Source organism: Tenrec ecaudatus, chromosome 10, assembly GCF_050624435.1.
Source record: "Tenrec ecaudatus isolate mTenEca1 chromosome 10, mTenEca1.hap1, whole genome shotgun sequence".
NCBI lineage: Eukaryota > Metazoa > Chordata > Mammalia > Afrosoricida > Tenrecidae > Tenrec > Tenrec ecaudatus.
This window is the reverse complement of record NC_134539.1, coordinates 134,241,532-134,255,986: the sequence shown is the minus strand read 5'-3', so window position 1 is coordinate 134,255,986 and position 14,455 is coordinate 134,241,532. Positions and strand designations below refer to the sequence as shown.

At 52.8% G+C, this 14,455-nt stretch overlaps 1 protein-coding gene across 2 annotated transcripts in view; it reads right to left on the bottom strand.

The window, feature by feature from the left end:
• The window catches only part of SOCS7 (suppressor of cytokine signaling 7), a 42,624-nt gene extending 34,745 nt beyond the window's left edge, over positions 1–7,879 (bottom strand). The window contains exon 1 of one of the 2 annotated variants that reach the window (XM_075561718.1): positions 6,708–7,879. In XM_075561718.1, the coding sequence (XP_075417833.1) occupies positions 6,708–7,678 (971 nt within the window). In that variant the 5' untranslated portion in view covers positions 7,679–7,879. The remainder of the gene's footprint in view (positions 1–6,707) is intronic. The other variant, XM_075561719.1, reaches the window with a different exon arrangement.
• Between the last annotated feature and the right edge of the window lie 6,576 nt (positions 7,880–14,455).

Below are 14,455 nucleotides of genomic sequence, written 5' to 3'. Positions count from 1 at the left end.
ACCTGGCGGGCTTCCAGCTCCGAGCAGTGGCGTTCTCTCTGGGGATGAGTCCCAGAGTGGCAGGGGCGATCCTGGAACAACCTTCACCCAGGGAGACATCTGCTTTCTGCACAAGCGTCCCCAGTCATGGGTCCAATCTATCAGCTAAGAAGTTCTGGTCTCTGCCAAGCAGCCAAAGAAGACCCCTTGTTGAGCTCTCCCCCAGACTTCCTGGTGCAGTACCAGGGAGCCAGTCTGAAAATCCAAATCTCCTGAGAAAAGTTACACGGAAAGTGAACTTCACCTTGTACCCATTTTCAATTGGTTTTTCAGTCAGAAACAAAGAGCCCATGCTTCTGTCAGACACTTTCTGGCCAGCACACACACTCACCTTGGGAAGGAACTGACAGCAGAGGACACAGGAAGATTGCTGCAGAGATAGATACCTGCTGTATCTTAATTTTCACACAGTTACGATGACTACCTATGCTGGTCAAAATTAACAGAACTGGATACATACAAAAATAGGCATGGGGGAGGGGCCTATATATAATGATGTGTTAGTGAATCAAACTTAAAATTGAAAAATCCCACCCATGAATTTAGTTGAGAGGACTCTGAAGAGTACTACTGTGAAGGGGGCTTTTAAACGTTCATAGAAAAATGGGATTAAAAGACAACACGTTTCCTGTGAACTTGTGAAGCTCCAGCGTAGTAGGCTCACCTTCTGAAAATACCCTCCTCCCAAAGACTACATAAAACCCACGCTGTACGGCAACAATCTGGGGCACTTCCTATAAGCGCAAGGATTTGCAGTCTCGAGCCCTACTCGGAGTTGGAATGGAGCTGCTGGACAATCCACTCTACTCTGGGGGCCAGGGAAGGGGACAAGGGCAAGGAAGTCAGATTTAAATATGAGATGTTGGAAGATGCTTACGCAGTTACCTATTACTACAGATGCCTGAACTGCTCAGAATTCAGTCAAAGGTAACACCAAACAAGGACCTTCCTCAGGACCGGCGGGCCACTGCCTGGTTCCTTGTCCAGACCTGCAACCTGCGCCACCTGCAACCTGCCGCACTGGGAGAGCTGAGTCCACTAAGGAGCTGCTGCGACGCATGGAGGAGGCACCCCACCTCACCCAGCAAACCCAGTGTGGGGCATCAAACCAGATTCCACCCTCTTGTTTAGAAGAGTTACTCTCAACGGCTTGAAGTTTAGTTCCAACCCTCTGGGGCTGGCATGGAACGTTCATGCCAGTGGACATGAACTTTAAGATGACTGAAGAGCTCCCAGGCGATTTTCTTGTGTGGACTGTGGTACAACACTAAACCCAAGCCAGCAGGAACCCACAGCACTGGCCTTTCTAAAGGTTCACGCCTCCGCCTGGCCGGTTGCCTCTTTTCAAAGGAAGCTGCCTCCCTCTGCCATCTGCCCATGCTGGGGACGGACGAGGCTCCTCAGCCAAGCACTGAAGAGCGGCAGGGCCCACTGCACACAACGTGCACAGAGGCCTTCTCACTTCAGCTCCTCTTCTCCCCCGCCCCCGGCATTTTGATGAAGAAAAGCCTGGTTTCGAGGATCTAGAAAAAGAAACCCATCTGAATCTACACCCAGGCAGCGTCATGTGCGAGCCTCAGGATGGCTTCTCCAGCAAGCAAGGGGGCTGGCTCCCAGCTGGCAGCCTGAAGTGGTCCAGGGGGCGCTCGCAATAACAACTGTGCGCGCGTCCCTCTCTGCAGGGAGTACTGCCTAGCCAAAGAGCCACGCCGTTTCTGTCTTAAGGATCCTGCGAGCATTCTAACGGCAGTCATCCATGAAAAGACCAATCTAGACAACTATAAAAAATGAATTTTTTTAAAAGAGCAAGGGAGTGATTTACAGAAAAGTGAGGATGGTGGTGACCTGGAAGGAGGGAAGAGAAGGGAATTTCATCAAGAAGCAGCACCTGGGGTGCTTCTGAGGCGCGGAGAACATCCTCTTTGCCAAGCCTCTGCACACACTCCATTCCTGCTTACAGAGCACCGGACTCCACAGGCATCCCTGGGTGCTGCACCAGGGAAGCGCTCATTCGCTGACAGAAAAGGCTGGCATTGCGCTCATACACCACCACAGTCCCTCGGAAGACAGGCCCGGGAGCTGCCCCGCAAAGATGGCAGCCTTGGAAACCCTGGGGCCCAGCTCTCCTCTGCACACATAGGCTTGCCATGTGTCAGAATCAACCCAACTGCTGCCACCCACCACCATTCCCCTCACGCACCCTCCTCTGGGGTGTGCGAGCTTTCAAGTGCTGGCGGCCAGCCTAACCCGGACACACTGTTTGTGCAGCAGCGGGACTGACGCCACTGCTTGCACTGCCAAGCGTCTGTGCATCTTTAACCTTTGCTCCTGGTGACACGCCCCAGCCCTGACTCCTTCCCAGGTCACTGTGACAAACAGCCTTAAGGCACCGAAATTCTGCCAGTATAACGACTTTGCCAGTGGGTCACTAGTGTCTTGGCAGAAAAGGACTTGAGGCTGGCCTTGGGGGGGCTATGCTTCAGGAGGCAGGGCAGGGCAGAAGAGCTTGGCACAACCTGAGGTTGGCAGTCCTTTGCGTCAGTTGGGCACTGCCTGAGCTGTAGGTAAGAGAGCCCAAATGGATGGGCAGAGGCCCGTTTCCCTGCAGATCACTAAGTCTACGGCAATGGATCTGTAGGGGAAAGGGAGTTAACACATTAGACTAGACGACAACACGTAGACAGACTCACTGGCCAGTTCTCAAATTCCTTGAAAACCTGAAACACAGCCAGTGGAACAGAGAGGCCCTCCCTTTACTGTCCGTCTTTCACCTCTACTGTGGACAAAGGACTTGAATGCTTCCTTGCCTCAGAGAACTTCCAAACCAGGATGTCCAGGTGCCAGAATGGGTGGCCCCAATGTTCCTCTGCCCTGCTAAAGCAGAGTGCCAAGTCCACCAGCCTGTGCCATTTCCAGGACGTCATACGCTAGTGTCTGTTCATGTGCTACAGGCACAAAACCCATGCGTTCATGTTTAGTTCCAATACACAGACATCTGTGCGGCAAGGTCAGATCCAAAACGCCATCCTAAGCCAACGAAAGAACCGTGGAGGGAACTTCCAGGGAAAAGCAAGGAGGACTGACGCTCTCAGTCACTCACTCATTGCCATCAAGTCCACGCCGACCCACGGCGACCACAGAAGACCTGCCCCTGTGGGTTTCTGAGACTGCAGCTCCTGCCGGGAGTAGAAAGCCCTGTCTTTCTCCAGCGAGGAATGATGTTAGTGAGGAGAATTTTAAAGTGTGAGAGACATAAGACTCAAAAGGGACAGAGAGCTATTCCCAAAAGTCGGGAGCCTCATTCAAAAAGAGCACTGCCAATCACAACCACCACTTCTTAGAAAAATGTGTATAAAAGGGGGGATGACGGACACAAGACCCAAATTTTAAGTCAGACATTCCTTGCCACGCCATAAAGCCACTCTGATTTCAGCATGGCTCAAGAAGACCCCCTTTGATCTAGAAAGCAAGAAAGAGGGTTTCTCGTGTCTGCCAGGGCTGCCCACGACAGCAGGGCCCCATGCGAATGCCAAGACAGCCTGACACTCTTTCCAGAATCAACGCTCTTCTCCAAACAGACAGATAGGAAACCACTCCAGGCTTCATCTCCATTTCTCCACCTCACCACTCGGAAGGGAGCCAGCCAGCACCTTGACTGTAAACTCAATAAACAACAAGATCTTGAGAAGCACAAAGAGGTACCTGTTCCAACCAAGGGCGTAGTGTGTGATGATTCCAAAAGGTAGGTCGGGTCACTAGCTATTGCTCACCCAATTCAAAGGAAGGCAATCATCTCAACACATGTTAAACAGAGCAAGGAATCCCAGTGGTTTCCCAGAGTAGGACATTCTGTCCCACCAAGGTCCATGGATAGGAGGGCAGGCTCTCTGCACAGGGCACACGTGGTTGGGGGTGGTGGTGTGTGTGTGGAGGGTGTGGAGGGGTGTGGAGGGCAGTTCCTGGGAACTGAAACCTGATTAGCTGCTGGCTCCATGGCTTCCTTCCCTAGAAAGTTCTCTAAGAGAAGTCACATTACATTTAAGAGGAAGTCTTATCCAGGCAGCCTCCCCAGCATCGGAAAGAAGCTACAGTTTTGCTTAGTGTTAACCTAGGAGAGCTGTTATATCTTATACGATGTGGCAGGACCTCACACCCTGGTGGCACAGAGGAGGTGCACTGGGCCGCCAACTCTAAGATGTGGTAGGAAGCAGTTTCTTGATGACAAGTTGTGGGCCAGGAGGATGGCCAGAAGGGCAAGGAGAACAAGGCCCAGAGGTTACCATAACAAGTCCAAGTCCTCCCACTGAGGCAGCAGACCCATAATTAACTCCAATCAATCCCAGGGAGGAAGGCCACAGACTGCCGCCGTTTCCCACTGCTCTGGGGGCCCAGCCTACCAGTCAAACCTGGAGAACATGCTACAACACACCAAATCCATACTGCTTCCCACTGGGGTTGCCTGACTCAGGAGAAGGGCAGATCCCCAGACAACACAGCCACCTGGCCAGACGCAGCCCGCTTCTCACAGTCGCCAGGCTGCCAGGAAGACTGGCACCTAGTATGCTGTGGAAAAGCTAACAGGCACCACCAAATCCTAAGCGTTTAAAAAAAAGCCCAGCTCAATCTCATTAACTCTTCTCCCAACAGGCACAAAACACTCCTCTCCATTTCTCTTATCTGCCCTTAATTCCCATGAGGGCAAGAACAAGATGGAAAGAAGAGGACACGGGAGGGAAACCTCTTTGGCCTCCACCCCACAACGGATGGTGGGGCTCTGAATGGAGTACAGACATTCATGGGTGTTATCCATAGGAGCTGACTGCCAGCAGCAGTCAGCCAAACGTCCCTACACAGAACACCCCCTTCTACCCCCCACTCTTCTCCAATTCATCAGAGAAAGTCCCTGGACCACAAAATGTAATTCTCCAGTGCCCTGAACTAAGCTTCTTTGCAGAGCTACAGCCCAATTTAATGCTCGGCAGCGGAAATCTGTATTGTGCTTGGTGTGAAGGTTGGTAACAGAGCAGCCAATGACCATTAAATTCTGCTTCCAAAGGCAAAACACCAAATAATGTCATATGCCTTTCCCTCTTCCTAATCTATTGGACGTAGCAGCTAATTTCACGCCACACCTCAGATCTGGCGTCTTGAGAATCCTGAGACCAAGTCCTGGTCAATAAGGAACAAAGGCAAGACAAACCCCCAAAGAAACTAATATCTATCCTGTGTCATTACCCACAGCTTCCATCCTATCCCTTCTTGAGCCACCCCACCCCCCACCGGGATGGGGGAGGAGTTGGGGGGACACAGGACTCTCATAGCTACTGGTGAGTCTCGGAGCATGGAACTCTGGAGCCTACCACCCAAAAGCTGTTGTAGCCACCACACACTGCAGGATTCGCGGAGCTGCCAGCAGAGATTCGTGCAGGGCAAAGGCAGAAAACACCGGCTTCTGAACAGGCGACATGCATCCACCTACGGATGTCTTCAGGGAGTCTGAGCTTGGCCTGATACCCGAGATGAGCCCAGAGCAACCGCTATGGGGGAGCAGCAGCAGAGGCACATCATGCCCACACTTGCCTCTCTCGGGAGGGCCTCAAGCTCCCCTGAAGAGACACACTCAGGGATGGGGGGGTGGGGGCTTCAGGCCAGGGCATACTTCTGGGGAGGAGCAAGTGAGGAGCTTTTATAAACACTGGAATGTGTAGCCTCTAGACGTACTGATCTTTGCAAAACAGCTCTTCACGAGACTCCCAGTGCATGGTCAGGTTATCAGTGTAGGCTGTCTACCTCTGATTCAGCACTGGGTGCCACTACATTGCGGGAATCTGTCACCTAAACGCCACCCAATCCAATTCATATCTTTCTCAGCACCTCTCCAGAAGCACAAACCACAGTGGCAGGTGCAAGGGAAGACTCACCAGAGAAGTTGACAGCTCTCCACACCAACACTACAGAGCCTCCGCTGGAGGGCTTAGGGGAGGCCCACCCTTCCGCAAAGCCGGACAGGCAATGTCCACACCTGGAATTTTCATCAATTTGCCCTAGACCTAACACTGTACTACCTCCTCTAACACACACATCCTCCAAATGCTTACAGGGGCTTGAGCTCACCCTGACCCTCTCTTCTCAGAGACAGTGGTCAGCACACAGGCTTGTGGTAGCAAGCATGGCCGAGGGGAACAGCCAAGAAAGTATTCACTCCCACCGGGGAGAGGTACCCTACAAATCCCAAATTCATCACATCAGCAGGGGCTCCTGAGTGAGGAGGGGATCGAGGTGTTGGCCCACAGACAGAAGCACAAGGGCCAGCCTTGTGTGCCAACGCTCAAACATTCCCAGACAAGGGGTCATGGTAAAACATGCCATTTGGGAAAGCAAATAAAGAAAGAAAACTGGCTGGGGGCTAGCCGGCTGAGAAACCCACCCGCCACCCCACGCCCGGAGTGTGAACTCCTTGGGAGTGGGAGCAGTTCCTACAATTTCCCAGCACCTTGGACCTTTATGGAGTAATCAACCACCTTTCGCCCCAAGCCTTGGCCTCCTCCAGGGGACCCAATCTGAAGAATCTGCGCTGTGTTGGCAATAGGAGGAAAATAAGAAGAATAAGGGGGGGCGGGGGGGCCAAGAAAAGGAAGTTTGTCTGCCAGTCCCCGAAGCGGTCTCACCTCCCCGCGTCCAGCTCCCGGCCCGCAGAGCCACCCATGTCGGTCAGGCTGGCAGCGGAGGCAGCCAGCTCTCCAGAAGGCCTCTTGCCGGTCCCATCCCCACCGCTGGAGCCGCCGTTGCAGCTCTTCGTGCGAAAGAGGCGACTGAGGCGGATTTTGAGGGAGCCCTTGCGAGAGGGGCCTGCGAGCGGCCGGAGGGGCCCAGGGGGCGGCGGGGGCGGAGGCGGGTGCTGCTGCGGCTCCCCTCGACTCAAGCGCCCGGGGGGGACCAAGTCCTGCAGCGGGAAGGGGGCCGGAGGTAGCTCGGGGCCTGGGGGCTGCAGCAGAAGCCGGCCGCCCCCTCCGCCTCCGCGGCCCGGGCTGCTGAGCTCCTCTTCCGAGCAGCTGTTCGTCTCCAGGCTCTCGGCCTCGGATTCCAAACCCTCCAAGACCAGCAGTGCGTCGCTCGTCTCCGTGGGGTCCTCCCCGGCCTGCGGGGCGGCAGCCGGCGGCTGGGGCTGCGGGGGGGGCGGCTGCGGGGGGCACGGGCACGGGCAGCAACCGCCACCGACCGCCTTGACCCCCGGCCCCTCCGGCTGCCCGAGCCCCAGCGCCGCCAGCTGCGCCTCCAGTCCAGCCGCCGGGCCCCACGTCCGCTCGAGCGCCAGCCCCGACGGCAGGGCCTTGGGGTCCAGGGCGCAGCGGTGCCGGGGACACAGCAGTGCCGAGGGTCCCGGCTCCGGGGCCGCCTCCGCGTCCTCCTCCTCGGGCGGCCGACCCACGTTGCGGAACACCATCAGCTGAGGCGGCCGGGAGCCCCGCGGGCCGGGCCGCGAAAGGAAAGGGGGCGGCTGGGGGCCATGGCCCGGGGGCGGCGGCGGCGGCGGCGGGCCTGGCTCGGGGGCCGCCTCACCGTAGCCGAGCAGGCGGCTCAGGACGCGGTACGAAGCGGCCGCCGCCGCCTCGCCATCCCGGAGCTCGGTCCCCTGCATCGGGGAGAGGGAGGGAGGGCGGGCGGCTGGAAGCCGGGCTGGGGTGGGGACTAGGCCGGGCCCCGCCGGAGCCCCGCCCGCCGCGGCCCCCGGAGCGACACCGTTAACGGCCGGGGCGGCCTCTGCCTCATAGAGGGGGGCGGGGGGCGCGCGGAGCGCAGCGCGAGCCCAGGCCGCGCGCCGCCGCCGCCGCCGCCGCCGCCGCCGCGACCGCCCCCTGCCTGGCGTCACTTCCGGCAGGCCGTGGCCACGCCCTCTCCGCTCCAGGGCGTGCTTGCGCCGGCCTCCCAGGCGTGTCACGTGACGCGCGACCCGGGCCACTATTGGACGGGAGCCCCTTCATTGCTGGCTGTTGGCCTTCTACCTCGACCCTTACTTTTCACTTCCCGGGCGCCGCCGGGGCTCGGCCCATCCCCCCGGTGAAGTGGACCGGCCTGGGAAGGCTGGTCCTGTGGTGGGAGAGCGCCCTTGGCCTGGGGGACCCCTCTGCTTCTGGCCCAGCCTCAGCCGCATGTGATGTGTGACCTTGGCCCAGTCATTTCATCCTTGACCTGCATCCCCCACTCACCCCTGGCAACCAGTGGTTATTTGTTAAATGGGCACATGAATAATGTGCCTGAAACCCAGTGGGGCGCTGCTGTTTTCACCACCCCCTCTCTGGGAATGGATGCGTATACGTGAACATAAATTTACGACGGGTTTTTCTGATAGGAAGTGTATGTAGTACCCAACTTACAAACACGCATATACTCGCAATGGGCACCGGATCCTAATGTGTAGCAGGACTGCTGGTTATCTTCTATGTTCATGCAAGAGGAAAATGGGGAAAAAAATAAGAAACCTTAACCAGCTTGTCAATGACGAGAACGGCTTCACCAAATCAGGGACCAGGGTTCAAATAGTAGATGGGAATTTCCTCCATTTTTGTGCTTTTCACAACATTATAGCTACAAATCAAAAAACAAACTGCCATCAAGTCCATGCAGACACATAGCGACAGGGTATCTGCCCCTGTGAGTTTCTTCACTCAGAGAGCCCCTTCTTCCTCCCACAGAGCGGCAGGACCATCAATAGCTACTGACATGCTTAAAGCTGAATTATTTACATCTTCTCTGTCCTGTTTGTAAATCTAGATAACCAGCAGAGCAATACAGCTAGCGCAATTTTCGCCGTTTGATGATCTCTCGGGTGTGAATTCACCCACCACGGCTGATTTCCAGCTACCGTGTTGATTTTACTGAGCAGAGTTAGGAAGAAATGAACAATACAACACCAAACCCCAGGCCGTAACCTTACAGGTCAGAGCGGAAGTGGTCAGTAAGGTCTCAAAGGTGCTGAACACAGCGACTGGTCGATTTGCACCCTGACCTTTGCGTCCACAGTCCAACTTTTACCTAACAGCATCTCCAGGCTTTAAATAATTAGTAAGTGATGAGTTTTGAGAATACACTATCTTTATTTTTACAATCTTTAATTTTACTATCTATTCTATTGTAAATTGATACAATTTAATATATAATCATAAGATGTGTTTCAACAACTGGCTTACAGAAACCCTGAAAACTTTGGCTTTCATGAAGTGGCATGAGCCAGCCCCAGGGCATCACTAGACCTTAGTTTCTTCATCTGTAAAACAGTGATAAAAACTGCTGTTTTGCTTACTTGCAGTCATGTTGCAAAGATTACATTCAATCAAGTTGATTGTGTCAGAGAGGTAGAACTGAAGGAGGCAGGGAGACCAGTTAAGAAACCATTGCAAATGTCCCTGTAAGAGATGACAAGGAGTCTCTTACTGGAGGCTCAGGATCGTAGTCTGAAGGAACACCAAGGACAAGTGGCATAACATAGTTCACAAAGACAGTGTTTTAAATCCTCCTTTGGAGAGTAGCTACTGGGAACTTCAAAGCTCCCTTAAGCAGCCATCTAAGGTACAGTAATTCGAGGAGTGATGAACTTGAAAGACATGTGGATCTAATGTGTCCAATGGACTAATGAACCGTGAAAAAACACCAGTCTCGGCAACCCTGAGACCAGGAAAAACAGATGGTGCCTGCTACCAGTACCAAGGGCTCTGAAAAGGATCACACTGTAAGATCCTGGAGAGAGTGGACGAAAATGTGGGACAAAACACACAATCATAATAGACTAGGTTTACTGGTAGGATAGGGATCAGTGGGACCCTCAAAATTATGGCCCTTAGGTGCCCTTCAGGTTGGAACTGAACTGACCCTTGTACTAGGACAATCAGCCATTTAAGAGCAAAAGGACAGCATTTACTCAAGGATAGAGGATTAGGAATGGGACCCTGGTGGCGTAGTGGTTAGACGTTGGGCTTTGATCCACAAGGTCTGAAGTTCGAAACCACCAGGCACCCTGTGGGAGAAAACTGGGGCTCTACTCCCATTAAGAGTTGCCATCTTGAACAAATGGGTGCATAAGCAAATGTGGTCAAGCTGATGGTGCCCGGCTATCAAAAGATATAGCATCTGAGATTTTAAAGGATTGAAGGTAAACAAGAGGCCATCTAGCTCAGAAGCAACAAAGCCCACATGGAAGCACACCAGTCTGTGAGATCACAAGGTGTCGAAGGGATCAGGTATCAGGCATCATCAGAACAAAAAAAATCATATCATTGTGAATGAGAGAGAGTGCGGAGTGGAGACCCAAAGCCCACCTGTAGGCAATTGGATATCCCCTTACAGAAGGGTCATGAGGAGGAGATGAGCCAGTCAGGGTGCAGTATAGAACCTTTGAAACTACTACTTTCCTCTAGCTCTTAAATGCTTCCTTCCCACCCCCCACTATCATGATCCCAATTCTACCTTACAAATCTAGTTCCAAAATGCTAGTTCCCTGCCCCCACTCCCCCCTAATATCATGATCCCAATTTTACCTTCCACATCTGACTAGACCAGAAGATGTACACTGGTGCAGATAGGAACTGGAAACACAGGGAGTCCAGGACAAATGATCCCTTTAGGACCAGTGGTGAGAGTGACAATCCTGGGAGGGTAGAGGGAGGGTGGGGTGGAAAGGGGGAACCAATTACAAGGATCTACATATAACCTCCTCCCTGGGGGTCGGACAACAGAAAAGTGGGTGAAGGAAGACGTCGGACAGTGCAAGATATGACAAAATAATAATTTATAAATAACAAGTGTTCATGAGGGAGGGGTGCAGGGAGGGAGGGGGAAAATGAGCTGATGCCAGGGGCTTAAGTGGAGAGCAAATGTTTTGAGAATGATGAGGGCAATGAATATACAAATGTGCTTTGCACAATGGATGTATGTATGGATTGTGATAAGAGTTGTATGAGCCCCAATAAAAATGATTTTTTTAAAAGAATTACCATCTTGAAAACTCACAGGGGAAGTTCTACCCTGCCCTGTTCTGACTCACCAAGAGTCAGAATTGACTTGCTGGCAGTGAGCAGGGTCAGGGTCAGGGTCAGGAAAGATGGAAGACTGAGGAAGCCCTGGGAGCAAGTAGGATAAACAATGGTACATTGAAGGGATTTAAATGGGTGAGTTGAGGGAGAGAGGGAGGGAGGGGAAAATAAGCTATTACCAAGGGCTCAAGTAGAAAGAAAATCTTTTGAAAGGGATGATGGCAACATGTGTACAAATGCTTGACACAATGGATGTACAGATTGTTAGAAAAGCTGTAAGAGCCCCCGGTAAAAGGATTTTGAAAAAAGAAATGGGTGAGTTGAAGCAAAATGGGCATAAATCATTGAATGTAAAATGCACACCCTACTCTGTAAACGTTATCATCACCATAATAAGTTAACAGGGTGAAGGATGCAGGTGTAGGATGCAAGCAGGGGGATGTGGAGAAAGAACAGTCCCAGCGTCTGAGGCTGCATGGGGGTGGGGGGTGGGGTGAGTCCTTTGAATCTTGCCGTCAGTGGGATATTTTCAAAATGAAAATTTGCTATAGCAAGGGTCCCTGGCTTCCTGGGGCACTTAGAATTAAGACCAAACCAAACTCGCTGTCATTGACGCCAACTCATAGCGACATTACAGGACAGGGCAGAGCTGGCCCTGTGAGTGTCCAGGACTGTGACTTTTCACAGGAGCAGCAAGCCTCGTCTTTCTCCCTCGGAGCCGCTGACCTTTCTCCCTGCTGACCTTTCTCCCCGCTGACCTTACCATTAGCAGCCCAACTCAGAACCACACCACCACCAAGGCTTCCTAGGACAAAGAGAGAACCCCATAAATCAACCTGCAGGACCTTGAGTCACCCCTGTTCTTTCGGGCCATGTCACCCACCAAGCCACCCCTGCAGTTCCACTGAATGTGTGTCAGGCTCCCAGGTCTCTGGCCAATCCAGTGCTTTTCTTGGAAGAGTTTCCTCTCTTTCTCAGACCTCTTCCTCACTGGGCTCAGAACTCACCTTTGTTGAAGCCCCGGGAGGGAGCACAGTGGTGAAAGCGCTTAGGTGCCAACTGAAAGCCCAGCGGTTGGAGCCCCCAGCTACTCCACAGAAGGACAGACATGGTCATCCGTTCCAGCAAACCCTATGAGGTCGCTGTTCTGTCTTGTAGGGTCACTTTGAATTGGAACGGAATCAAAGGCACACAACAATAAACGTGCCCTTGGGTGGCACAGTTAAGTGCTCAGCTATGAGCCAAAGGGCACCTGGGAAGACAAGCCTGGCAGTGGGCTGCTAGAAAGTCACAGCCTTAGAAGCCCTGCCGAGCAGTTCTCGGTCCACCTGGGCTGCAGAATGCACTCAATGGCAAGGGTCATGTGTGGTTTTGGACTCTCATGGAATCATCAGTTTCAAAGATGGTGACAGACACGACGCTCAGATCTTGTAAGTGGCTCCTGACATAAATCTTTGTCTAACTGGGTCTCAAACCAAACTAAATTCACTGCCATTGAGTCGATGCCAACTCACAGTGACCCTGTCGGACAGGGTAGAACAAAGTTCAGCGGGACAAAGATGAGACTCTCTAGCCCAGAAAAGGGGCAGTACCGTTGGGTTTCTAGAGTGGGTGATACCTCGGTTCTTGGCTTCGCTCCATGCAAGAGTTCACGCTGAAGCCCGTTTTGTACCCAAGTGGGTTTTTATGAAGGATGGGACACGTTTCAGGTGTTACAGTCTCCAAGAGGTTCACAGCTGGGCACGAACAGCCACGTGGGAAAGAGCAATCACACACGCAGAAATGGGGAGGATCCCAGGAACTAGGGGTCAAGGGAACAAGGGGCAAGAGGTTACAGAGACCAGAGAGTGAGGGGGCAAGAGTGCTGCGGGCCCTGAGGGGGCACGTCCAGGGGGCGGGCGTGTGTACACCCCCACCCTCCGACCTGCCACTGACTAGGAGCAGGGTAAAATTGAATAAGAGAGCGTCCAGAGCATGTTCCCTGCCTTTATTCTGGCCCACCCCTAACTGGGGGAAGGCATGGTTGACCCCATTGGCTGGGTTAAGCCCACCTGGGTGATGTCATGAGCCTGGACCTAGTTTGGGCTGTCCAGGTGTACCTCCTACCTGGCTCAGGGGCTTGAGGATGAGCATGCTCAGTTTGCCATCTTCGTAGGTGTCTAATGGTCGTCTGATTTCTTTCCAGCCTCCTGTATGGGGGGGCCTTTGCAGGCATGGGAGGGACAACCCCCCCGTCCCTAAATCTGGCAACCTAAACCTTCTACCCTGTGGACCTTGAAGTTGGCAGTCTGATTCGTAAGCACTAAGCCCCAGAGCACCTTTTTTTTTTTGTATTCTGATTTGATACCAACCCAATTATTTATTTTATTTATTTAATACATAAAAAAGGAAAGCATATATATACATATATATATATTCATCTTCAGTTTGAGGAGCAAACAAATATTTGCCCCTGTGGGTTTCCAACAAATATTGTAATATGAAATGGGCAGATAACACTGGTGTTCTTTTTTTAAAAAAAATCATTTTATTGGGAGCTCATACAATTCTTATCACAATCCATCCATCCATCCATCCATTGTGTCAAGCACATTTGTTGCCATTATCCTTCTCAAAACATTTGCTTTCTCCTTGAGCCCTTAATATCAGCTCCTCATTTTCCCCCTCCCTCCCCAGCCCCAGAGCACTTTGGTTTGACATGGCCAAAGCCGCGACCTTCCTCGCCCATGAAGGAACCGAAGCTGAGGTCTTCCTGAGGTCAAGCAAAAGGCGCAGTTAAAATCCAAGAGCAGAAGATATCATTCTCTACCCTCCCTCACCAGCTACCTCTCAGGTGTTGATTAGACTTCTGGCAAAAGAGCGGTGGCTGTAGGATCACAGAGGCCTAAGAGGTGGCCACCCAAGCTCCCAGCTGCCTCTGGGAAACTGGATGGACCAGGCACAAATTCCCCATGAAAGCTTGGTGGCTGGCTCTACAGCACCCTCTGCTGCCCAACTACTGTCCCTGCCCCAGAAGGAAGCTGGGAACACACAGCTTCTTGCAAACACCACCTGCCCTCTTTTCTTTCCAGGCTAGGTCTTGGAAAAGATCGAACATTAAACTCCAGGCAAAGGAAATAGATATTTGTGCTTTAAGACGTACATGTGTGTGTGTGTGTGTGTTGCGCTAGTTTTGTGTTCACGCCTGCGTCTTTCCCTGAGAAGATCTGTAAACATGGTCCCCGCAGTAGCCCGTAGGCTCACAGAACTGCTGTCTGCAGACCATCTGTAAACAAGAGACGTTGGTGGGCACCACCACCTGTTCCTTCCTGCGCGTTCGCTCAGAGATCTGGACATGAAAGCTTTACGGCAGGGCTGGGGCAAGCGGAAGGGAAGTCAGGAGCCAAGAG